This window comes from Heloderma suspectum, chromosome 3 (assembly GCF_057233095.1).
Source record: "Heloderma suspectum isolate Gila_16-S chromosome 3, 16-S_ref, whole genome shotgun sequence".
Classification (NCBI taxonomy): Eukaryota; Metazoa; Chordata; class Lepidosauria; order Squamata; family Helodermatidae; genus Heloderma; species Heloderma suspectum.
Window position 1 is genome coordinate 34,549,262 of NC_139460.1, and position 27,714 is coordinate 34,576,975.

Sequence of the window (27,714 nt, forward strand, 5' to 3'; positions counted from 1 at the left end):
AGTTAGTATACATTGCAAGGCAAGAATTATTCATACCCTAGTGTTGGTTAATCTGATTTCATGCTTTTAGAAGAATAATATTTGCTGATGATTTGGGAGAAGCAGAAGGAAAGAAAAGGAGTGTCCACTATTTTCTAATTTGAAGGTTATAGGCAAGGAAGGAGAATGGTCTTTTGACTGAGTTTCACAGAGAGTGCATTTTATGTCTTACTTGTGTAAGGAGATCTGTTATTTCTTCTATTTGATTGTTTCCATAGAAACTGACCCCACCAATGACAGAGATGGGTCTCCTTTTGCGACCTCTTTGGTTGGCTACTGTGCAGGCTCCCGGTTCAACAGAAGGTGATCTGGGCTCATTGTCATCGTCCGCACAGTCCCCTTTCTGTGACTCCATAGCAACGGAATCTTCTGGTATTGAGCAACTCCTAATTGACAACTGGCCATAATCTGAGAGGGGCCGAGGTCGGGATCTTTTTCCAGAGCCCCATCTTCTGGGCATGACCTTTTGAGCATCTGTTCTTTCTTCATCTTGTAATGGGGGCTTCTTCCAGTGATCATCAGTAACAACCTTTTTTAAACGTGAATAAGTCAAATAAGCCAAAAGCACGTAAAGAAGTTAAGTTACATCATTCACATGATACTAGGATTTAGCCTTCCTACATGGGGGTTAAATACCCATTATAGAAATTAATACACACATAAAACCAAGCACACTGGAGTAAATAAATGTGAGTGGGTGTGTAGGAGCAAATAAAAACCATAGCTGAGGTCACATGTGCTGGTTTGTGATAAGCATTCTAAGCAGAAAAAACTAGAAGGCGAATTCATAGGCATTTTCTATTAATCACCAATGTTAGCCAAATATAATAATTTTTTTAAGCCGGTCTTCATTCAGTAAAAAGAATTGATTTGCTGCCCTGTTGCATGAAAAAGCATCAGTGGCTTACACTTAAGACAACAATCCTATAGCCACTAGACACTGTCTAGAGGGCCACAGGATTTTTTGGTTTCTGGGAGCTGAGCTCGGAGCCAGGGCTCTGAGCTCGGTTCCCAGAATCTGCACTCCCCACCCCCTCGTAGCCAGCACAGTTCTTTCCACACCGGCTACTTCTCTACATTTGGGAATAGAGCGCAGAGAGGGTGAAAAGGGCGCAGTCCCAGGGGCAGAGAGGGGAGGAGACCACAGAAGCCTCTTTACGAGGCTTCCTATGTCCCATGCAGCCTCCCCCACTCCCGCTCTGACATCCCCAGCTAGACGTGTGAAATCACACATCTAGCCGAGAATGCAGGTGGCCAGAACATGAAGGGGAGGATCCCCTCTGTGTTCCGGCCGCCCTGTATTGGACAGGCGTCAGCCTCTGAGTTTGGAGGCTGACGTCTATCTCCATAGGATTGCACCCTAAAACAATCTTCAGTTTGATCATATGAAATCCCTGTTGTGTTTCAGAAGGCAGGCAACATGGCATACTATAGTATAATATACAAGACATTCTTCACATATTACAATTCATCATGTTTAGGAAAACCACCTCTTCACTGTAAATTTGAATACTCTTAATTTCTTATAAGCAAAACGTATAAACACTACTAGATAGTATAAGTTATTAAGGGAGAAATGTTTTAGTAAAAATCCACTTTTATGATATATTTATACAACCATACTGTAATACAGGAACAAGAGCTCAAACATATTTTCTCCCTGTGCAGCACTATTTTATTTCTGAAATATATATAGTAGTTCAAATTGCAAATAATTTGTAGCAAATTCCTTGGAGATAAATGCCACTGATTTCCATAGGACCTACTTCCAAAACAACACGCATAAGGACTGGGATGTTTGATATTTTCTACCGAGTTGAATTGTTAATACTTTTTACAACAGGTGATAAATACCATTTTTGTTCCACCCCAAATGACTGACCTTTGCTCTACTAACTTCATCAAGATCAATATACAGAAGCAGAGGGTTTCCCCATGTGCTAAACTGATGCACATAATACTGAATAGTAAGGAAGCTATGGGGGACTGTATCACACTGAATATGTGGTTGCTGCCACATACTTGTGTTTTGAAAATGCCACGGAAAAACACCAAGATACAAATGTGATACAAATGTCCTATTATGCTAATGCTATCAAATCTCAACCTTAGGCTGCAATCCTCAACACACTTACTAGGGAATAATTTCCACTTAATACAGTGGGACTTACTTCTGAGTAGACATGTTAATTCCTTTCTTGTCTACTTTTTTTCTCTCAATGCATTTGCTCAACATCATGTTTCAGACAAGAAGACTAGATTTTCCATTACATTGAGTGATGGCTTTTGCAGCCTGACCCAATGGGTCCATTACTGTCACTTGAGGCTCAGGTGGCCTCAATGAGGTGAAGTGCCTTGTTTTGGGTTTAGCTGTTGGCCCAGCTACATCCCTATCTGGACAGGGATAACCTGGCTTCATTAGTCCATGGTATGGTAGTCTCCAGATGAGAGTACTGCAAAGCGCTCTATGTGGGGCTGCCTCTGATGATGGTTTGGAAACTGCAGCTTGTGCAAAATGTGGCAGCCAGATTGATCAGGAGGGCTGAGCATATATTACTGATTCTGGTCTGCTTGCACTGACTACCTATATATTTCTGAGCCCAATTCAAGGTTTTAACCTATAAGGCCTTATAGAGCTTAGGACTGCAATACCTGATGGACTGACCCTCCCAGTATGAATCTACTCATACCCTATGACAAACATCTGAGGCCCTCCTCTGGGTGCCTCCTCTAAGAGAGGGTTGGAGGATGGTGAAAAAGGAGAGGGCCTTTTCAGTGGTGGCCCACAAGTATGGAATGCTCTCCGCTGCAAGGCCCACGTGGTGCCAACCTTGTCATATTTTCAGTGTTAGGGGAAGACTCTATTCCCAGGGATTTGATGGCATATGACAGACAGTTTTAATGCATCCACTGAGTGTGTTGCTTATGGTTGTCATTGATGTTTTTAGCTGTTTTATAGTATTATTTATGGATGATTGTTTAGGTGTTTTAAATGTTGTATGTTTTAATTTTTGTTGTAAGTGGCCTTAAGTCTTTTATCGAAAAAAGAGTCTAATAAATTTAATAATAAGTAATAATAATCAGAAGTAGTAGTTGACTGAGGGGGTCCAACAAGAGGGGTTTCTCAAAAACATGTTATCTTTGAACCGCTGCAATGGTCTACAGCAATGACATAGTAGAATCAATCAGCTATTGGACACCACCTGCAAAGGACTTAATTCCAGTTTAACTACAAATTACAAGTGACTACAAATGTGACTATATAACAGGAAAAAGTAGTTGCCTGAATCTCCAAGGGTTTCAGTTACTACAGCTGCTTTCATTGCTTGCATCAGGCAAATGGAGAAAGTGAGTGGAGAGCAAGGAGCTGCTATGCTGCCTACTGATCCATAACCATATCATGCCTTCCTCCTACAAAACCTTAGTGCAAGGTTAGATCTTAACAGGCTGAAGGTAGTTTCCTTCAGAGAGAGAAAGATTAGCCATGGTATGTTTTCACAATAACAATAGGTCAAATATACATACAAAATTTCTCCATAAATGAATGCCTCAGTTTTTCTGGCATTAAGCCAAGCTCCAGCTCATGACACAAACAGGAAGTGCATATACAGCGTGCCATTAGGCCACACATAAAAGCATGGAGGCATCGCAGCTCCTGAGATACTGTTTTGCACTGCCTGTTAAACACCAACGTTTGTGACTTTGAAGTTGACATTACAGAGGAAGAGCAGACTCCAGATCCTTGCACAAGTCTGCAAGTAATTTTTTCATCCTTCATATAGAGTTAACACCTTGATTGTCTAGGCTCCATCTCACAAATTATTCTGTAATCCAATGGGACGACTCTAATGAGTCTATCACTTCTATGCTATCCACAGCAGAGCCAGTGGATTGTAACCCCCACCCCCACAGCTATCTAGCTTTAAGTGTAGAGAGCACTCTCTTTATGTCATCCTAAAAGAAAACAATTAAAAACAAAACTGTAATGGTTTATGATAAGAGGAAATTGCTTTATACTGAGTCGGACCAATGGCTCAGTATTTTCTACACTGACTGACAGCAGCAGCTCACCGACTGATGACAGGAGTCTTTCCCAGATATACCTGAAGATGCCTGGGATTGAACCTGGGACATTCTCCATAGAAAGCACATACTCTACTACTCAGCTACAGGTCATGTCCATAATAAATGTCATTATGCAGTAATCTGTGCAGCAGGTGACTGACTGCACTTATACAACATAAGTGTAAGAATGAAGAGAAAGAGAGAGAGGAATTGTTCAAAAATGCATGTTCATGCTGGTGACTGAAGCATCAACTGGTGATCTGCATGTGTGAACAACCACCACAAATGAAATACTGCAGACAGGCCTTTCACCTCACCTGAGAGACAGTGTAAATTAAGGAAAATGGTTCACGCATTTAGTGCAGAATAATCAAGTGATGAGAAATCAAATGCTGAATATCCATGTGTGAACAAGCCCATGGTGAGAAGCCATTTCTGTAAGCTGCAATACCTTATAACCTCCATGATGTACAATATGGTCTTACCAGTCATTAATCTTGTAGAACTTATATTGGTATTGATATCAGCAGACTTTTGTTAAATTATAACTTAATCAACTTGGTCTGATTTTTGACTGATAACATACTGGGACTAGAAGACTGGGTGAACTAGAAGTTTGAGACACATTTGAACTAGAAAGTGGGGACCCTATCAGCGGCCCAAAGTGCCAACTCGGTGCTGAACTGAGTTTTGCCCTAAACCTCTATCTGCACAGGCCCCAACCGAAAATGAACTAATTTTGTCCAGTCACCTGAGTTTCTCCCTCCTTTCTCACAATGCCATATATTTTATTATTAGATGAAAGAGCTAGAAGAAATTATTTTTGTGGCCTAAGTATTTAATATGGTCATGAAAAGAAACAAACAAAATCAAAAATAGCATCACAAAGGCTACAATCATAAGCATACTTACTAGGGAGCAATCCCTATTGAACACAGCAAGACTTACTTCTGAGTTCACATGCTTCGGTTTGCATTGTAAAATGCCCATGCTCCTGCATGTTTAGTCAGAAGCAAGCCCCACTGTATTCAGTGGGCCTTACCGCTAGTTACGTTTGCATGGGAATGGAGCTGTTTAGGCCAATCTGATGCATGTTTAGTTGGAAGCTAATCCCACTGTGTCCAAAGGGTCTAAACCCCTGGTAAATGTGCATAGGATTGCAGCCACGTTGACTCAGAAGTAAGTCCCACTGTGTTCCAAGTAACCATCTCCCTCCTGTATTATGCAGTTAAAGAATTAATTTTAACACAACTCTTCAGTGTTTGTGATGCACCCCTATCCACCCAGCTCAGTGAAGCATTGATTGTAGTCATTCTTGGACTGTTTTTATTTCATTTTATAAAAGAGCCGCACAAACCCTGCATTACAGATCTGTAGCATAAATCACTCAATGTTTTATTCATATAAATCCAAATTGTTATCTGGTAGAAATCAGAGTAACCCTGCTGAAGTTAAAATAAAGAGTTATACATTGCTTCATACCAGCTAAGGATTTGTCCTTAAAATTATATACCTGGGCAGGAAAATCACAAACTAAACAATCAGTTCACAGGAACATACCTTGTTATCAGGCACAGACATAGGAGCCCCGCACACACACTGAGACATCAAAGAGTTGATTAAAGTCATTCTTCTGTCATTTCCACTTACTTTTACAAATGAGTTGGAAAAACGAGCATGACACCAAACACAGTTAGCCGGGCATAATGTTTTAATTTCCATGACCTTGTACCTTTAAACTAAGGGAAGGACACGTCACATGTCCTCTTCTTGTGTACTATTCATTAATGCCCTATCTTATGCAATAAAGCTTGGCAGACAATTGGAGAGATTACAACCTGCTGCACTCTGCCCAAATTACAGTAGCAGAACTAGAGAACAGTCTGTTCTGTGTTTGCTGCATAGACAGCTAACATTATTTTATTTCTATTTATTAAGTTATTAAAAATATTTGTATATCGCTTCATGGCTAATAGACCGAGCTACGAATCAGGAAATCTCTGGTTCGAATCTTGCCTCTGCCATGAACTCACTAGGTGGCCTCAGGCAAGCCATACTCTTCCAGATTCAGTTCTCCCCATATGCGGTGATAATAATATTGCCTTACGTTGTTGTAAGGATTACAATTAGACTATGCATGTGAAACACACTGAAAACTGGGAAGTGCTATATTTATTGTTGTTGTTGCTGTCATCCCAGCAAACAGCTAGGACTATGATAATATGGATTTTATTCAATCCATTTGAATATATACAATCATCTACCATCTATAGTATATAAAATATTCACACACACACACACACAATATAGTATATACAGTATGCATATGTGTGTGTATCTGTGTGTGTGTGTATATATATAGTGCATGTGCACAGCATTCCCAACAGTGGGTGCTCTCAGATGAGGCTTCCACTGTGCAATTGCCCTGCCACATGGGATTTTATGGAGGGATCGAAATGATGTCACCTTTAACTTGTAACCCTCCCATATTTTCACACTACTTTTTCCATCTTTTTTCTTACAAGAAAAAAATCCATGAAGAAGTAAAAGACGGCCCATTTTCCCACCCAGACACTGACTAGAGCAGGGGTTCTCAACCTTTCTGGGTTGGTGGGCACATTTGGAATTTTGACGGAGTTTGTGGGCATGGTCACAAAATGGCTGCCATGGGGGGGTTGCCCATTCATAAAATGGCTTACACAGTAGACATGACCGGTCACAAAAAACTGATTTCCCAGAAGACAAACTGCTTAGACTAGAAGAAAGGTAACCTTCCCAAGAACCTAAATACCAGGCAGAGGTAGGGTCTAAGCTCTGCAACACAAAACCGCTCTTTTGAATCCAAATAAAGATGGCACTGGAGGAAAGCATTTTGCTTTGCAGCATGCCAGCCTCCCAGTTTAAAAAAATAAAAGAACCTTAAGAAATTAAATAAAAATCAGGAAGAGCACGGAGCCTGGTGGGTGATAAAAGAGGTGTACAAGGGGAACATTGGTGCCTACGGGCACCACATGGGAGACCATAGGACCCACTTAGTTTTAGCATGATTGCTGCATTATGTGCTTTCAGACTATGATTAATAAGCCAGAATTTTTAGCACAATATAGTTCTATCTATCTATCTATCTATCTCTAAATAATTTGTAAGATTCCACATCGGCAAATAAAGAAACCAGGATTGATTCACATGAAAAATTATGATGTTACCAAACATTAGATAAGGAATAGTTATACTGGCTGTCAGCCTGAAAACATCTCACCAATCTGATAACAAGTTCTTACTCTGGCGTTTATGCTGCAATCTCAGTTAAACATGAACTGTGATTTCCACATAACTTCTAACGTCTCTAAAATGCTCACAGAATTTAGACTACTATCCTCACTAGATATATCCAATATAGGCCTTATTAGTATTGGTATATCAAATAAGTTACTCTTTACCAAACAGCAGATTCTGATAGCCAACGTTAGCAACAGAAGCATTAATTAACTGCATAAACTTACCACCTAGAAACCTACAAAGTTTTGTGGGTGCCAAGTGTTGACCAATTGTTCTTCAAACCTATGAATACTAGTGGCCTGGTGACCAAAATTTTGGCTGATAAAATTCAAAATTCAGACTCCTGGCCACCTCGGAGTTCTCTAACCCAGGGGTGGGCAGAAAGTAGATCTCTAGACTTTTGGGACTCTATCTCCCAGCATTCCTGACCACTGGCCATACTGGCAGAGGCTTTTGGGAGTTGAAGTCCAAAACATCTGGAGATCTACAATACCTTCTGTCCACCCCTGATCTAATTCACAGCCTCCAAAATTTCCCTCAGATGTCACCCCAACTCCACTGATGATACCACCACATAATCCCTAAAATGTGTGGAATATTTTCCTTCAGCCCACTTTTTCATTGGCCATCAGTTTATGTCCTACGTTCCTCTTCCTTCATGCCACTTGCTCCCAAGCTGTCCTAGCCACTTAGCTCCCAAAGCCACCTGCTCCTTCCTTCTCAGGAAGCAACATTATATATGAATAGACACATTTCTTGTACCTAAAAAACCAACCAGCCCAAACTACAGAGAAAAGTATGGACTGCCCAGAGCTTCAATTGTGCTAGGGCTCCTCTGGTATAAACCATAGAAGCTACTTTCAGAGTCATGTAATATGTGAGGGGAAATTGCCTCTGAGCATGTGGAGTGTGCATTTCCATCACTGCTGAACATCTACAATTTTTATCCCCCCCCCCCCCCAACACACACACATACACTCACAATTAAGAATACAGGCTTACAGGGCATATGGCATGACCCTCACACAAGCCTGAACCTCAGCACCCACTTTTTGGAAACTAAATACTCTCCCCGTCCTCCTTGCCACCAAATGTACAATCAGAGAACTCAGTACACATGAACAAAAATCCAGGTTCCCCCACCATCATCCCCCCCTCACAAAAGTGCTTCCTGCAATTCTGCTTCCTGCCTCCTGGCAACAGCAGACAAGTTCTCTATTATTTGCCTCCATCCAAGGCTAAGCACAGGAAACTCTTTTAAATGCCAGAGCTGGCTGAACAGAGGAAACCTCTGCTTTTCTTCTGCAAGCCAGGGCTTGGCGGAAGGTAAATGTGGATCTAGTGGCAGATCTTTGGGTGCTGTGCAGTAGATCAGCAAAGACTTATGTCTAGCAATTATTTAACCATAGTGGCAACAAACTAATTCCCCTCCTGCCCTAAATTGTACTGCAGAAATGAAGAAAACTTGGGGTCACCAGGAGTGGATTTTTTGTGAAGAAGGACAGTGAGCTCTGTTAAAGTCTGGTACTCAGAACAAGTTCCTGGGCTCAGATTTCTTTAATTCTAAGTGGATTTCTTTTGTACTAGACTCTAGTTGGTGGATCCCAGGGGTCTAATCAAAAGAGAAAAAAAGGAGATCCCCTGAAATTTGCCCACTGCTGCTCTACCACAGGTTCCCTTCTCTTCTTTCCACCTGCTGTCACCATCACCAGAACCACCGCACACACTATTCTTGGTGAGGCTTTGCTGCCAAAAGCACATTACAAATACAAGGTACAAAGCTGCCTTCTACTGAGTCAGGCCTATCTGAATCTGTCTATCTCAATACTGTCTACTCTGACTGGCAGCAGTACTGAAAGATCTCAAGCATAAGTATTTCCTACTCCTGCCATCCAAGATCCTTCCAAGCGGAGCTGCCAGAGTTTGAACCTACAGTATTATGCATGATATTAAAGTTCTATCAGTGGCAATGTCACTGCCAGATGGTGCAGTCATCCAGTAATACCTAAGCTTGTAACATCAACAAGCTCCAGCTGTTGTGTAAACAAGTTATGAACATGCATGCGGGAACTGGACTGGTCCTATGTCTTCCTGCAAAGAGTTGCTTTAAAGACTCACATCCTACATTTAAGTTTTCCCATGTCTGGTTTTATAAGCTCCCTGAATTCACATCATGCCATCACCTAAAATTGGGCAGGAAGCTCTGAATGCCATTTTCCTTTTGATTTATATCCATGAGAGAGACAGCGAGAGAGAGAGGACGGACAGACGGACGGACAGACATCGGTGTACGTTCACAGTTCTAATGTTTGCCATGTGCACAAAAGTTAATTGGAAAATAAAATACTTCCGTCAATGCTAAATTGTTTAATCTTTTGTATATACTTCCTCCTTCGTGTATAAAGCATCAGCAATAGAAAAGGAAATTCCTGCTGAAAGCGTCTAAAATTGGAGAAAAAGAACAGCAAGAGATAAAGTAATGTAAAAGGGTTTTTTAGTTTTCTTGATTGTGAATACAATTATATATAACCTTAAAATGAATGTATAGAATTACAACCTATGATCAAATCAAATTGACACCCACCCACACACCTTCCCAGGGCCAACCTTAGACATTTTAACATTTCAGGCAAAAGGCCAAATTTGTTAGCAAAAGCAGCAGAGTAGTGCAGACTGAATCCAGAAAGTGAGGGGTTTGACATATTTTACTGAGTCATAAAGATAGTCTCCTGGCTAAGTAGCCAGATGTATAAAATGGCAAAGCAAATCAGGCCAGGCTTCTAACAGAATAGGAAATCACAGAACATAGTGAACATGCTAGTCTTTTTATAAACAAGAAAGCCAAGGTAAAATGGAAACTTGTTTCATTCCACCTGGCTGCTAGGTAACATCCCACCCATCCACCCCCTTTTGACTACTGTTTGCATCACAGAGATTTAGGGGCATTCAGAGCTGTTAATTAGCTCTGCACTCCAAGTGACCACTGCCACTGCACCTGACTGCTTTAAAAAACCCAAGAACAAATTAACCCTTAGTTTACACCGTGTGTGTGTGTGTGTGTGTGTGTGTGTATGACTGTTAGAGCAATACAACAATAGAACCAATTGCCTAGGGAGGTAGTGGGCTCTCCCACACTGGAGGCATTCAAGATGAGGCTGCACAGCCATCTGTCAGGGATGCTCTGACTTGGATTCCTGCATTGAGCAGGGGGTTGGACTCAATGGCCTTGTAGGCCCCTTCCAACCCTACTATTCTATGATCCCCTGCTATTGCTATTCCAACAAAAAATATCTGTGCATCTTTCTCCACCCCATCCCAATTGCTGTAGAGCTAATACAGAGAGAGAGAGAGAGAAAGAGAGAGAGACTCTATTAGCAAAAAAGGGTCTAGAGTCTGCTGCTGAAGCAACTGCTTAATATTACTTTATGATAATGGTTATCATAGCCCATAATGCTTGCTGAAATTCTGTTTGCCTAAATGACTGAGAATAATGAATCAATTGATCATTTGCTTAATTAGATATACACTCTACCTGCTATGACTAAAGTACATCCCACTGTTAATACTGTGTCCATAGCTGGCTAAGAAGTACAATTTTTGCAGATAACAGCTCAATATCACATCAAACATATCATTTCTATAGTAACCCTACAGGCATATCACTTTTGTCTTAAGAAATGCAACACCAGGCCCCTCTGCATTATAAATCTTAGCTCAACCTTACTAGGGAAATGCTAACCAACGTCTTGCAGCCATTACCTTTACTAGTTTTTGTGGTCAAGCCCATTCTGCTGCAACTTCATTAACAGACTTCTGCCTCCAAGCTATAAAAGCTAAACTTTTGCATGTGAGAGCATCAGGTCAAGACAAATTAAAAAATATTTCAAGGTTATCCACCAGAAGAAAACTGATGTTATCTTGTCCAAGTGATTGTGGCCAGATATTCTTCAGACCTTATTTCCTGCATCAGAGTCTTTTAGGTGATATCTTTTTAAAGTCGTGAGCACATCCACCAGTCTTTTTCATGGCATAGTGTGCCAACGGACTCTGCATTCTATTAGACAAGGATATTCCCAGGCCAGGACTTATTAGAGTAATGAAATAGCCACGCTAGGCTTCTCTTGGCTCAAGAATAGAACTTCCCATATCAATTCCCTACGTGGCCTATTTCTCTGGATTCCACTGCTCAAGTTAGCCCTTCTTCTGCCACTTTCTCTTTCAGCATGTACTCATTCTGATTCTCCTGCACATTTCATTGTCCTTTCTTGGTTGATGACTGTACCAAGGAATGCAAAGTTCTTAACATCCAAGCTGGTTAAGCAGATCGTAAGAAAAGAACAATGTTATCATTAATGGCCCAGAGAGTTTTTCTTTGCTCTGCTACTTCTCTAATCTCCTGAGACTGGAACACCATTATTAAATTAATGCCTTTAATGTTTCATTTTAGTTTGATGAGAACAAAGAATTGATAGAATGGTTCGTAACCTAAATTGCAGCAATGGCCTTGCCTCCCACGCTCAAAATGGCTTAAAGCAGTGGTTTATGATCTACTTCTGAGAAAATAGCAAATAATTTAATATTAGCCATGCAAATCTCTTTTGGCTTCACTAACATGGCCAAAGCCGGGTTTTTTCCTGCCAACATAACCTTAGGCTGAAATCCTAAGAACACTTGCTTGGGAATATGATACCCCATATTGAAATCAATGGGACTTACTTCCATATAGATGTAGGGTTTTTTAAATTTACAATCTGACATATCTGCATTAGAGTGGTAATAAGTGCTCACGGAATTTTACCAACTATATACTGCGCAAGCCTTGTGAATCACAAGAATGGCCTAAAAGGGAGATAATTGCCTGTCTCTTGCAATAATATGATGGGTCATGATTTCAGAAGTTCATGAAAATCACGGGGGTGGGCGAGATTCTAGATCTTGTTACAGAGGAACAGCCTCCTAGAAAACATAACTGATGGATTTTATAATTCTTCAGAAACCAAGATAAAGTCAGAGAAGCCAATCAGACATTAATTTAAAAAGCACCGTGTAGAAAGTAAATAAACACCTTTCGTGAATGTGTGATTTTGACTTTGAATTTTGTAGAAATATACTCCCAAATGTGGGATGAGTAACAGAGGAGAGCATAGTAGTCATAAGTAAAGTTTTTCCAGATATGGTAGGTCAATAGTACCTGGAATGTTGATGTTGATATTATAGGTGCCACAAAACTCTAATGTTTTTGCTGCAGACTCACACAGCTATCCCTCTGGAAGCTCTACTTCTGTTTCTGCTGGAAGCAGACAGGCACTAGTGGCCTCCGTTATGAGAAATGGGCCTGCTGAGATGAAGTGTGTTTGGCCCGACATCAGTGCACTGAGCACAGGGGAGCCTTCAAGAAGGAGGGGAAGCTACACCAGCACACCACACCCTACTCCACTTCTGCAGGGTTCAGCATTGCAAATATCAGCATACCATATTACACACCATAAACAAAGGTGAGACTAGAGGTGATAAGTTTATCATTGACACTTTTAAAAGTCCAGATAATGCAACTGCGCCCTGTGAACTGGTAACCACATACTTCTCTCTTTTCTGCCTCACTCTGCCAAACTGAAAATGTGGCGCTATAGCTGATATTCACAGAGAAGGCCTCTGTTTGTTTGCTAAGAGCAGTAAGTTGTTTTTTTAATGTCTTTGGAGGATGTGATTTTTATAAAACAGTTTAAGTTTTAGTCACAGATTTACTCATATGGCAGCTCCTGAGCCAATCCTGCCTATCAAAACACATTTGTTTAATTTTTCCCTATAATTTAAAATTACAGAAACAATTACTGAAACCATAAACTCAGCCTCACTCTCCTGCACCCCAACCCCATTAACAATATGAAGGATAACAATTCTGACTTACTTTACAGGGTTGTTGTAAGGATTACAACTAGATAATGAATATGAAACACTTTGAACACTTGCAAGTGCCACACAAATGTTTTTACTTTTTATGTATTCCTTTTATACTACACTTCATCCCTATAAAGCATATTGATTAATTGTTCTAAACAATAAAATACTAAGGTAACCATCAATCATCAGTCAAGAAGTTAGGCCATTTTCAACAGACTCTGGATCTCTTTGCACAGTCCATTATCCTGGGATAACAATGCCTAAATTCCAATCTGTTCATCTATTCAACTTGTGAATCAGAACTGAGTCAGCAACCCCTAGCAAAATCAAAGGTTGCTCATTTACCTTCTCTTCATCCTGAGAAAAGTAACAGGAAGATTATTATCTCTAGGGTGTGGTATCTCAATTTCCAAAGAGAAATACAGAACCAACACACACGGTGCATAAACCAGACAAAGATAAGCACTGCTAAGTATCACTGATTTAGCACAAAAGAGTACATGCTTACATTTCTCCCACTGAAATAGATGGGGTCTAAAACGCTTAATTTTGACTAGGTCATGCCCAGGGTAATATTTGAAGCAGGACAGTCATCACAAGGTTATTTTGTCAGTTTCACATGGTGAATATTTCAGATAAATGCACATCTCATGAAATGGCAGCTGGCATTTATTCCAAAAGGCAAGTAACTGGAAAGATAAAAGGTTGCCATCTGAGAGGGTTCAGAGCACAGCTTTCTCTGCAGTGATGCCCACTTTATAGAATACCTTCCCTCATGAGTAAGCCTGCTGTGTAAGTAAGTGGTCATCACTATGCAGGCGCTTGGATTAAGACTCAATATTTCCATGCATCTAGCTCTGAGTCCTGCAAGATCTGGTCTCTATTCTTCTGTCTGGTTCATTTCCCCCTGGCTTGGGATAGTGGTTCCCTGACTGACTCCAGCTACAAAGTTTTTTTCCTACTGCTGCTGAAGACACATAGAGTCCACCAGAAGATAAGATGTATTGTTCTTACTGCTGTTTAGATTGACCTGATTTGCACGATACAACAGCCCACCATGGCTTAATTTACCCATGGGGACTGTTGTGTTGTGCTGGGTGCCTGCAGGTGCCATTCTTGCATGGCACCTGTGGATGCCCACGTTTCCGTAGCTTGTCGTGTCATGCAAACCTGGTTGTTTTAGGGTTGAGGGCTGTCTAACCCCCTCAAACAAACAACCTCTGCCACCTGGGCTCACATGACACAACAAGCCATGGCAAGCCGGAGGCCCACAGGTGTCATGCAAAAATGGCACCCAGCACAACACAACAGTCCCCATGGATAAGTAAAGCCATGGTGGGCTGTCATGACACGTGAACAGGCATGTTTTTGTATTTCTATTGTTAGGCCCTAGTATGAAGTATTACTGGATTGTTTAAATCTTAAGGTATTTTATTAATATTTGTATGATTATTTGAATTTTGTTGTCTTGCCATTGTTAATCAATCATCTTAAAACATTATATTTTATTATGTAAACTCTTCTGATGAAGTGAACCACTATGAGCACAGTTTACCATGGAAAAGTAGCATACAGATAAACTGGTGATGCAAAGCCTGCTTGTAAGAATGAAAGTGTAAATAATACTCTATTTAGGGCGCAATCCTATGCGTGTTTAGACAGCAAACGGGTCCTACATCTTCCAACATTCCCCAGACAATTTGGTTGGCTGGGAAATGCTGAGAGTTGTAGGACTTTTTTTCTGTCTAAATACATAGAGGATTGCCCCCTTAGTTGTAAATTAACATGGTTTGGTGGTCAGATGTGAACCACTGTTCAGGAAATATATGAAAAAGTTTCAATGGGAAACTTGATTTAAATCGCTTTGATTTAAATCAATTCAGCCTGGTAAAATCCGTTTCAAAATCTTCCTCATGTTATGGCTACAACTCTGTGCACAGCATGTATGCGTATCCCATGAATTTGAATAGGACTTAAATGCATTAAGTTTCATTCTGGATTGCAAATAGTGCCAATAACTACTACAGAACACTGTTAAAAAATTAACAAGGGGATTTTCTTTGCTCCATGGTAACAACTGCATAGTTACAACTCGGCAGCTCAACTGATATAATATCATTATCACACATTATTATCGGCAATATAGCTTCATCAATAATTTACATAGCAAAATACCAAGCAACACAAGCAAAAAGACAGATCATTGCCCCTAGGGCTTTAAAATCAAAATTTTGTCAGTGGGGAGGAAGGGGGGAATGAAAACATTCTCTTTCTCCAAAGCAAACGTCAGTCTTTGCCCCATAAGAACATAATTCTGAGAGCTGAACAACTAATGTGGCACATCCAATGGGACCGTGGAGATTTTTCTTTTTAAATCCTGAGCAGATGTTCCAGATGTGGCACATCAAACTGCTCTAGAATTGTATGGGAGTTTCAAAGGAAAAAAAATAGAATTCCTAGTAAGTACAACAAAGCCATTGTGTATATCCTAGCATGTTTTCTGGAACACTGGTAAGTTAGAAAATTAGGGGATGGCTTGATAAAATTCCAAAACCACGACTCGAACCAGTCAAACTTGCAAAGCAACTCTAGGTTTATCATATCTCACCACTAGATGGCAGATTGAGAACACAAATTCCATCAAACTACTGTTTCCAAAAGATGTAATCAAATAAATCTGTTTTAAAGCATGAATGCACATGTTCATCAAGTATGAGAACTACATAATGATCTTGCTGCCTTAAGGCCAGGACCTTAGGTATTCTGTGCTTTCATGTTCCTACACAGATCACTAAATTTGCACTTCGCTTCAAAACAGGGAACACAAAACTTCTCAGCTTGCATTAAAATGTTTCAGGTTCTCATGGAGATGATTCAATCCATATTTATGGTTTCTCCACCAAATAAGAGCAGGCTCTGGATCATAGCAAACATTGTTTTTGAACACATGAAGCCACCTTATGGTGAGTCATACAAGTCCATCAAGTGTCTACTTGGCAGCTGAGTCGTGGGTAGAGGTTTTTCCCAGCCCTGCTACTTCATATCTTTCTAGCTACAGATGCCAGGGACTGAATATGGGACCTTCTGAATACAAACCATGTGCTCTACCACTGTGCTATGCTCAAGGGCCTGTAAATATTACATATAAATAAATTTATTCACATCTAATTAATCTGCACAGTTTATTCCAAGGACAGAATTTGTGTGGGATTCAGAGGCGAGAATATGCAAACAGGTGCAATTTGAAGCTTTATGATTTAACGTCCAACTGCAGGCCTGACATTCATTTATCCTTCCTTGTGGATCAATTTGTAAGGGCGGAAAGAAAGATTATATTTTTATTCCCTTCTACCTGTCACTATGAGATTCAGCCATGGTGCTAGAGGAAGATCTTCTGCTCACACAGTATGCAGTATAAACTGTTTTAGCTATAATAATAAAGTTGCCTATCCAGTTATGGCCAACTATTACAAAGGCTTCAGTGAGACCTAAGACATGACAAAACATTACACTCTGTGGAAGTAGCCAAACTATGGTTGAAAAAACTGTGCTTTGTGTCATTGTGCAGTTATGCAAACTACCAAACAAAACCTAACAAAATAACTTGCAAACAGACGTAGCATGAGAGGAACTATATACTTTCCTTGGGTTTGTTAACTAGTTCTTTTAGAATGCAAGACAGGTGTCAGTCTTGTGGATCCACAACATTTCTGCAATACTTTACACAGCTATGCTCATTCATATCAAATTTGAGTCTAAACTGTATTTGGAAGAAATCATCCGAGATGCAGCAGGCAAGTTCACCAGAACTTCCAATGGACCTACAGCTAAATTATAATCACACCAGTAGGAGAGAAAGATGCAGGGGGGACCCTCAATTTAAATAGGAGCTGTTGTTTTTTAACTTTCCTGCAATAACGCAATGATATAACTGTCAGTTATGTGTTGCAACTTAAGAAAGAAGAAGCGAAACAAAAAGCACAGTGGGATCTCAGTTAAGCTGAATACCTGCTCTTTCACAAACTCCCTGTGTGAATTTTTGCTAATGATATAGCACTGCCATGCCTCAATATGTCTCACACAATCATGGTGTATGCAATCTGAACAAAAGATCTAAATACTGCTATTGGAATAAGCTATGGGAATTAAAACACATGCCAATGTATTTACTTAGTATAGTTCTGCTCCCAGGATTCAGTTTTCAAAGTACTTTCAAACTTTCCAGGAATGGTGTACCATGTCAGAGGGCAAGGAGGAAATGGAGAGGGGAAAAAGCATATAGATGGTGATTGGAATGAGGTGCTGTTGGATGGCATTTCAATCCTCTTCAGGTTGAAATCCTAACCAGTCCAACCACTGATTTTGAACTTTCACTACACAAACTTTCAAGCCATTCTCTCCAACCCCAAGGGCTAGAAGCCTGCATTTTAAAGATAGAGATTCTTGAAATGGTTTGTGCAATTCTGTATTTATGTGATGAAACGCCAAAACCGAAGTGGCTACAGGATTTTCCATATTACTGCAATATTTTAAGAAGTATATTAATGATTCTGAAACATTCAGGTCCTATTTAGAATAGGGCTGTTAAGAGAGGAAGTGGAGATGAGGGAAGCTTCTGAAATAGTTAACAAGAAAAGAAATCAATATAACATTATAAGTAATGCAATCACCTTACAGCTCTAGCTGCCATTTTATAAATAGACTATAAAAATAATGGATTCCTTTTGAAATATGTCTCTAACTATGCATATTTAAATAATTTACCTAAACACACTGCCATTCAAGCACAGTAGAACTTCAACAATATATTGAGATTTGTGTAAGTGGCATCTGTCATAGTGCAGCATTATGTATAATCTTGGCATGTTTGGGATTGATTGCAAGGTCACTTACCAATTCACCATCACCTCTGCCATGAGGCTTGCATGAAGTGTTACTTGTCAGGGCTCCAGCCAAGAACTCTCCTAGCTGGATCCTACTTGGTCTTGATCCTGTCACAAAGTAGTAAGTTTGCGAAAAGCAATAAAGCTGCCCTTAAAAATGTACACAAGCAATCTCTGTTCCAGTGCTTTCTTTATTAATGTGCACAGGGAGGCAAAAAACTTGATATTGCTTTCAAAGTCGAATTGCTGAAAGCTGCAGTTCTATGCACACTTACTGGGACTAAGCCTCATTGTACTTAGTGGGACTTACTCCTGAGTAAAAATGCATAGGACAGCACAGCAAGAGGGATAAAAACAGACACACACACACAAGCTAAGCCACCTGCCATTATATTTAGCAGCAGCCAATGCTTAATTTACCCAGGAAGTGTTGTATTACTGCTTGCCTTAAAGACATGGCGTTCCTTCTTACCTCTTCCTTCTTTTCATCAGCACTCGGAGCTAAATTGAGACTCAGCTGAGAGTGGCTGCTGATACCACTGTCTTCATTCATATCATCGCAGTACACAGCTTGCACAGTGTCCGGGAAGGAAACAGGGCTTTTCCCCAGCTTGGCAGAAGGCCCCTCCCCTTTTTCTTCGCTTTCCATTGAGCTGAGCGACAAGGTGCTATGCCGGTCTAGACAATGGAAATTTGTATTGCACTTGATGTTTTCAGTACTTGGGCTCTGAGGCTTGGGTACAATGGGCCTAGCAGGGACAATGGACTGCTGAGAGGTACATGAAAACTGGCTGGAACTTTTTGGCCCATCAGAGTCTTCATAAAACACTTCATTAGGAATTGGTCCAATGTCCTTAAGTGGAGGTGGTGAACAAAGAGAGTCTGAGAGGTCACAAGATGATATCCTATAGCCACCAGTATCAAGGGTTATTATATTCATCCCAGCATTGTCATCCTCAGAACTCTGGACACTAGATCTGGAAACAGTTGAGTCTGGGCTACACCTGGGAGGTAGACACCTCCGTCGATCATTCTCAGTGCTGCTAGAAACCCTACGTGAATAATCATCATGTAGTCTACTATTCGGTCTCGTCCTTTGGTTCTGTTCACTAGAAGAGGGAATTTCAGAACTGTCTTTCTTCAATGCAACATCAGCACCATTGCTGACAAGTTTCAAAACTCTGTCAAAATCCTTAGCTCTAATAGGGCTCTTCCAGCGTTTCGATCTTCGCTCCGAGTTCCTGTTGGCTTTGTCTGAGTCAGCTGAAGAAGTGCTTGTTGTCCTCTGTGGAGCTTGCTTTTCATTTACAACTTTGAGGTCGGTGAGGTTTGAGGTCGACTTCCGTTTGAATGAACTCTTTTTCAGAAAGTTCAGGTTATCTGTGCTCTTGCTCCTCCTGTAGATGACTTTGCTGCTTTCAGAATCTTTCACTACAATTTCACAAATCTGGGATCCCTGGATGACAGGGGATATTGTCCTGGTACTGTCCTGATGACCCTGAATTTTATCAGTGTCTAATAAATTTATACGACCAGTCCCATAGGCACGCCTGATGCTGCGCGACCGATGAGTGTTCCTCAGGAAGGAATCATCGCTTTCCTCTCCGTCAGAATTATCAGAAACCAAAGTATTGTCTGTTGTGCTATGCAAGTCATGTAAGGGCCCTGAATAAGAATACCTGTTGGTCTGAACTCTCACCACAGTATTGTTTGGGACACGCTTTCTGATGTTGTTCTCTGGTGTGTTGTCATTTAAGTTGTCCAAGTCTTCCTTGGCCGGAATTCCTTGGAGAACTGAGGATTTCAACTTCTTGAAAGATCCCATTTTTCTAATGGAAGACAAAGCATTCCACGTTGAGGGGTTCCCCATAACGATCAGGGAACGAGGCCTTTCCACGTTGGAGCTGGATCTTTTCCGAGGAGTAGAGAAAAAGCGCATGATTTTGGAAGGGCTGGCTTTATCATCCTGGCCTTCATTTTCACAGCTGCTGCTTGTGTCACATCCTCCATTGTGACATAACGAGGTAGTGTTGTTCCTTGATTCTTTATTATCCATCACTATACAGGCAACAGAGGTGCCATTTCCACAGCCATTCTGATACGTTGTCATGTTATTGGCATAAACATGAGGATATAAGGACTTGTCGCTCACATCCAAAACCTTGTCTTCTTCATCCTCTCCAAACCAAAGCCTTTCTTCAATTGTGCATCTTTGGGGGTTATTGTTTTCGCATGTGTTGTGTGAATTTAGCTCTCCAGTCGTCTGCACTGCCTGCAACCAAGAAAACAAAGCCAGCATTTAGCGTGTTTCTCCACAGAAAAGAGGGGTTCTTTGTATAAAATACAAGAAATTCTTAAACAAAGCTCTCTCGTGGAGCTGGGAAAGACTTTGAGAATGACACCAACATTGAGCTAGCTATAATTAAAGGAATTATATTATAAGGATGTGTTTGCTCTGCTGGCTCAGATACTGATACTAGGCAGAAATCAAAGGGCCAAAAGAGAGTCCAGCAATAATATTTCTTTACTTATAAGATCCACCTGCCCAGTAGATTCCTTTCACCTTACACTGTCACTGTAATTGAATTTTGCAGCAAGCTTTTTAGGGGACCTATTTGTAAGGTTCCAGTCTTTGGCACATAGATCTCCCCGCTGCATTTTTCCAGAAGGGTCTCTGTGTCTGCTGAAAGGTTTGTTTGGTGCTGTCACCTCTGACAGAAGAAATCACATGTGGAGGTTTGGGGGTGAGAGGGAGGTAAGAAGGGCTGGATCCAGAGTTATCAGAGCTGATTGCACTGACCATTTGTTAAGTGATGGCATGTGGATATGATCTGGAAAATTATCACTGAGAGTGGATAGTCCAGTGTGGCTGCAGAGTGACTGCAGTCAGAGTATTCTAAGCATTGATCACCCTTATTGGATCTGATGCTTCTCACTGAATGGTATTGCTGTGATCAAGTGAACTCTCCGAGCTAATTTATAAACAGGAAGTAAAGCCCCCTTAGCAACCACAGAAGTTGAGAAGAGGCAGCCCAAAGAAGCAGGAAAACAGAAAGCTGCCCTGTTCATAGCTTTTAATCTTTTGTAAGCCACCCTGGGAACTTGCTCTGGGGAAGGATTTAAATTCCTAAAATCAAAACAACAAATACATGAAACCAACACATTCAGAATCAAAATCTAATATTACAGAGAAAAACAGAGAAAAAAAGCAACTGCCCAGCTGAAAATGAAGTATCCCTTAGTAATAATCCACATAAACAAGCACAACATTATTAGAAATTCAGACACCCATTAAACTTTCCAATCTTGTTTTAAACTTCTAGCTTAGCTTAAAAATATATTGCATAAAGCTTGCAATATCTAGTGCACACTTCATAAAATCACCTGGAAACTCCTAATACCCTCCCTCATAATTAACCTTAGCCTTGATGAGTTCCATTTCCTCTCCTTATATACGTTTTATTTTCCTTTATTTAAAGTTTATCCTACATGGGTCTAACAGGATTTTAGTGTGGGTTCCCATGAGATATTTAACACACTTCTTGTAATTTCATCTCCCTCTACTACCCTACTAAAATTTTCACAGCTTAACCCCCCATACTGCAATAGCAGTAATTACTTAGCTCACACAAAGGCACATTTAAATCTAAATATTTACAGGAAGCTGCTTTAAATGTGTCTGGCACAATATTTCAGATAACTTTGAGAGGCTTCAGATGCATGTATTCACTCATCAGCATTCCTGTACTTCTGATTATATTTTAAAGCCAAAAAAGAGAGAGAGAGGGGAGACAAGAGGCTGGATTGCGTCAATGGCTTTCAGAACAAAACTGTTTTCGAAACTGCAATCTTGAATACACTTACTTCGGAGTAAGACCCATTGAACATTAAAGGTGTATAAAATTGTAAGCCCCTTCTGACTAATCGTGTATAAAAGCGTTCATTATGCAGTCTAAAAAGGTTAAAATGTAAGATGTAGGAGGGGGAAAAAAACGAAGTGTGGAAAGGCAGGGGGAAAGTTGCCACATAGGATAATACATTATAATTTTAAGCAGTCACTGTTTGATACCCATACTTCTAAAAAAAAAAAAAAATCACACTGGTGGGATGGCCAGTAAAAACAACAACAACCCAGGAGCGCGCAGCACAATTGCCAGAGGCGGCTGTTATTTAAAAATTGCTTTCAATGAATCGTTTTCTCACTGGCCGGCAAAGGATGACGTATCCGTCCTCCTTCCCTCTCTCAAAACTTCAGTTCGCTTTACCTTTCGATTAACTCTGTGACAGAGGCACCTGCCAGGCTCCGAGGTTCCTCTTTCCAATCCCAGGAAAGAAAAAAAGAAGGAAACTAACAGAAAACATATGTTCCCATGGCCAAGAAAGCAGGGGGAGTCATGCGCTCGCTACCTACCCCACAAATTCTGGCAGCAGCAGTTAGTTACCTGGGGAAGAGGGCTGAATTTCTGCATGCACCGGACAGCAGCTCTGGGTCAGGCTCAGAAAGCGCAGCAGCAACCCGAGTCCTCCTCAGCCCCTCACACCGGTGGAGGAAGAGGAGGAGGAGGAAGAGGGGCGGCGGCGGCAATGCACACCCCTCCTCCTCCTCCTCCTCCTGTCGCTGTGGCTGCCGCTTTCCCCCCTGGGTATGGGAGGCTGATCTGCTTCCACGCATCACTATGGCAGCAACCGGAACAGAAGGGAGGGGAAACCCTATGGGCGCAACACACGAGCGAGAAAGGAGGGTGGCTGTCGGGGAGCGCCTGAAGACTTGAGGAGGGGTGGAAAGTTGGCGGAGTTCAAGTGCGCTTTGCGGGGCTCAGCGAAGGGAAAGGAAGGAGGCAGGCAAGCAGGCCGTGAGGACAGGGGCCTCGCCAGAGAAAGTGAGAAACGCCTCAGAGGAAATGCTGGCGAAAGAAGCGCCTCAAGAGCAACGAGGGCAGGGGCTTCACCCGCGAAGGAGAGGCAACGAGGGCGGGGGCTTTACTGGTTGGCTTTCATTGTCTTTATATTTTTTTATCACTTCTAATATTTTAATTGTTTTTATTATTTTATTTTTATTTATTGCATTTATACCCCGCCTTTCTTCCTCTCGCAAGGAACCCAAGGCGGCTTACATTATCCTCCTCCTCCCCATCTTATCCTCACAACGACAACCCTGTGAGGTGGGTTGGGCTGAGAGTCTGTGACTGGCCCAAAGTCCCCCAGTGAGCCTCCATGGCCGAGTGGGGCCTAGAACCCGGATCTCCCGGCTCCCAGTCCAACACTCTCGCCGCTACACCACACTGGCTCTCTTTTTATGTATTTTATTGTTGTAGGCTGCCTTGGGAGGGCTTCTTCCCTGAAAGGCGGCCCAGAAATGTTTTACATGGAATAATTAACAGAGAAAGAGAGAAACGCCTCAGAGGCAATCGCTAGAGAAAGAAGCACCTCAGAAGCGACGAGGGCAGGGGCTTCACTAGAGAATGAAGCGCCTCAGAGGCAGCGAGGACGGGGGTTTCACGGGAAACGCCTCAGAAGCAACAAACGCAGGGGCTTCACGAGAGGCGGGAGCGCTTCCAAGGCAATGAGGACAGGGACTTCGCTAGTCTTGGCAGGCGGGGGGTTCCCTGCTGGCCTTGAAGAAAGGCGGCACTAAGAAGCCCTACCTATCCCTTCCCCTCCGTTGTGAGAGAGATTCTTGTTCCCTCAGTGGAGCAGGAAAGTGTCACCGCTGATGCCCCTTCACCAGAGGCGGAGTCCATGCCCCTTTATCTACCAAACACAACAAAAGTTGACCCAGGACATGCGGGGAGGAGGGGGGCGCGGGCACCGGGATAAAATAATCACGCATCTCACTTAATAGAATGATTTACATTTGGGCAAACCACTCATTAAGGCGCGGATTACCCCGCTTTTCCCGTCTTCCTTCTGACTCTGCCAGAGACAAAAGGAGGCTGCTTTGTGCTCTGTTCGGATTCATTATCATTTGAACAGACGGTAACAACGAGAGTAGGAGTGTGGTTAATACAAATGAACCAGGGTGCCCGTCGTTGCCTGGTGTGGTTGGTGAACATAGTTTTTAAAAATGACCTTCCTGCGTTTTGACGATATTAGGAATATGAAATATTTTAAATACATTCTGATTCTCAGTTTCTTGATGTGCGTTTCCCCTTCCGAAGTGTTGAGTGGTTCGTATTATCAAGTTTCCCTTTGCAAAATTGTTAGAATTACAAACATTTAAATTTTTTTTTTTTTAATGAGATTGTTATACTCCTATATCTAGGAGTAAAGTTCACTGAATTCAATGGGACTTACTTCTCAGACATGTATAGGATTGCACAGTGAAAGTATTATCACCCCATAAACCCATCCTTATTAGGACACAACTGCTGCTTACTCAATTCAAACTGACTGTTCTTTAAGAAATATCAAGATTGAGTAGTAGGAGGAAACAAAATAGGGTTTCACCTTTAAATCAGCTCTTGTGAATGTAATGTATTGTTAACTGCACATCTGAGAACTTTTTAATTTGCAGAGACGTTTACTTAAAACTAGAATTTTAATGGCCTACATTTCCCACTTATGAAGAAAATTCCATACACAGTTCCCAATTTTAATATATTATCTAGGGTAAAGGTTCTCAAACCGGTCCAAGAGCACCATTCAGGTGGCCCTCAGAAAGGTGAGGTCATTTCTTGATTTCTTCATTTAGTTCATTTCTTCATTTAGTTCTTGATGAAACCATCAAGAATATATATACGTGACCCTGTACTTGATTTATTTTACTGATTTCAAGAGACTGAGGCCATATAGTACTAACTGATTACAGAGATCTGACCATATAATACAAACAGACAATAGAAAACCTGCCATTATTCAGGGCTGCTAAGTAATAAAAGTGTGCCCCTTGCAAAAGAAACAGATCATGTAGTCCTTGTACAGTGGTTGGGAATCTGCAAAAAGCATGTGTGGTGATCAGTAGCACTCTGTGGACTCTTGTGTTTCTCCTCCTCTTCATTTTTGCACCTATGCCTCTTCCTTGGTTAGTGTTAATTGTGGCATAGCATTACATATGCATAGTAACCGTAGGTACTATGAACTGTATTTGGCTTTTAAACCAAAGACTGAAACCAGGATTAGAAACTAGTTTCAATCTCTGGCTAAAAAATTATGGAAACTAACATTTCCTCCTCCCAGTCTCTCCTGAAATATGAATTTCTACAGGTCACAGTAACAGCAGTTAAGCATTATGTTGGTAGTGATGATTACTGTTAGGGCTAACCAACATTCTTGCTTAACCAGGATTTAAATTAGGGTTTCATTCTTAGTTGCAGGAATCCTAACCTAAACCATGGTTAATACTACAAATGTGACTATCATCTGTGGTTAAACTGGTGGCACCATAACTAGAAGGAGGTGTATGTGATCCCTCAGCCAGCTCCCAATTGCTTAGTAATGTCAAAAGCATTATGTTAGCATGGGGCCTAAGCAATGGAAGTACAAGAAACTGTACAAGGCCTTGTATAGGTAGTTCTAAACACCAGCACTACACTCTATTCGCAAGCTATTAATTTGTCTCCAGCTGAATAATAAAGTATGTAATTCAATCAGTGCCTCTGCTAACATTATAAAGTGTGGGAGAAGCAAGTGTAGATATGAACATAAAAAGCTTGGAGAACAAATTCCAGATTGGTGAAGGACAAAAGAGGTATTAGTCTGTTTGATGATGATGGTCTCAGGTATTTATAGCAACACAATGAAAAACATGTTTTAGAATTTTAAATCTCTGATTTAAAGAAGGTTTAATATGCATGTGACAAGGAATGAACAGGATTACAAATTGAAACAGCATGTGAAATAATTACACAAATGTTACAGGAAGCCACTTGTATTGAAGATGGGATTTATTTTTAATTTTTGTCTAAACATGAAGCAGAACTAAAGGAAAAAAAACAGTAATGTGTTTAGTGGATATTGGCAATTTAAATGATTTACCAACACCCTTTATCTTTTATATAGCCCTTCTAATTTGCAGAGTGCTTTTCAATCGTTACTGTATTTGACTTTGCACAACCCTGTACAATAAATCATTATTCCCATTTTACAGATGCACAAGAGGCATTAACTTACCAAAAGTCTATGTATACAATATCTATGGAAGAGGATATATATACATCTCTAGAATTAGCTCAATAATTCCAGATATGTATATGATGCCGCTTTCAGTATTAAGATACATTTTTTACAGCTGATCTGCTTTCTTAGCACTTTTGCATTTGTTCTACTGTATCATCTCCACATTTGGTTTTGTTCCAAATGATTTCATTGAACTTAAATGAAGTTCAGAACCAGCCTTCTGTCTTTGGAGGCCTGTGGGTGAGGTGGAAATATATCCTAATATCAAACTTACAGTAACTATTCTACTTATCAGATTATGTACTTCTTCTGGATAAAGATAATTGATTTAGGCTTTGATATGTTCCTGAAGCTCCAGAGATTTGCAGAAAAACAGGTCTAGGGTAGAAAATCCCCACTTAGAGGAAAAACTTCCAGAACAACTCAGAACTTGCCATCAACACTCAATTTCAGACCAATGTTGAGAATAGCCAGGCTCATTGTGCAACATTCTTGAAACAAGAAACATGTAACAGAGCCCATATACATGTCTCCAAGGAACATGGAATAAAAACAGAAAGCAGATGTATGCCTTCTTCACTAGTGGATTTACGTGCAAGGACGCTACCTAGCCTGTTGTGGAGATCCTGGTAATTTCCCCATACAGTGAGAAAATATGAAATAGAGGGGTTAGGTTGAGGGGCAGAATGGAGCTGTTTGAAAAAGGGAGAGTATGGGAAAAGTGGCTAAGGGCGCAATCCTATTCAGATAGGCAGCCACCTCCGAACTTGGAGGCGACTACCTATCCAATACAGGGCAGGAGAAGCATGGAGGGGATTGTTCCCTCTGCACTCCTCCTGCTCTGCATTTTCAGCTAGACAGGCGATTGCGGCTGTCTAGCCATGGGAAGGCAGAGCAGGGGACAAGGCTGCTCTACAACACATTGGATGTTTCGTACAGGCATTTCCGCCTGCCCTGGAACGCCCTCCAGGAACGCCCCTTTTTGGCCACTCCGCACTCCTCTTGCGGGGGCAGAGCACGGGGCTGTTCCATGCTGCCTCGGAGGCAGTGCAGAACTGTGGGGAGGTCAGTTCTCCGGGAACTGACTTTGGAGTTTGGGCTCCAAGGTCGGTTCCCAGAAAACCAGATATCCTATGGCAGTCTAGCCGCTGTCTAGCGGCCATAGGATTACTCCCTAAATATAACAAACAGTAAAACAAAAACGCTATGGTTTATTGTTACATGCACGAGCCTTGGGCTCATGTGCTCTCCCCTTTCCTGCTCTGGTGTGTTACAAGGAGTTTAGAAGCTTTTACTTCCATTTTCAGTTAAACACGGTTTAGTGTTATTTTCAAACCCTAAATTCTATAATCTTGACTATGGTTTACTGAAAATTGCTGGCTTTGTAAACCATGGTTTGAAGTTGGCTTGTTCTAGTAAACCATTGTTAAGA

At 41.2% G+C, this 27,714-nt stretch overlaps 1 protein-coding gene across 2 annotated transcripts in view; it reads right to left on the bottom strand.

Moving 5' to 3' along the window:
• SPATA13 (spermatogenesis associated 13) overlaps positions 1–27,714 on the bottom strand; it is a 117,349-nt gene that overhangs the window by 40,906 nt on the left and 48,729 nt on the right. Inside the window, exons 1-3 of one of the 2 annotated variants that reach the window (XM_084842891.1) lie at positions 22,610–23,061; positions 18,640–20,439; positions 212–568 (exon numbers count right to left, since the gene is read on the bottom strand). In XM_084842891.1, coding sequence (XP_084699017.1) covers positions 212–568; positions 18,640–20,439; positions 22,610–22,636 — 2,184 coding nt within the window. In that variant the 5' untranslated portion in view covers positions 22,637–23,061. Of the gene's footprint in view, positions 1–211; positions 569–18,639; positions 20,440–22,609; positions 23,062–27,714 lie in introns of those variants that run through there. The other variant, XM_084842892.1, reaches the window with a different exon arrangement.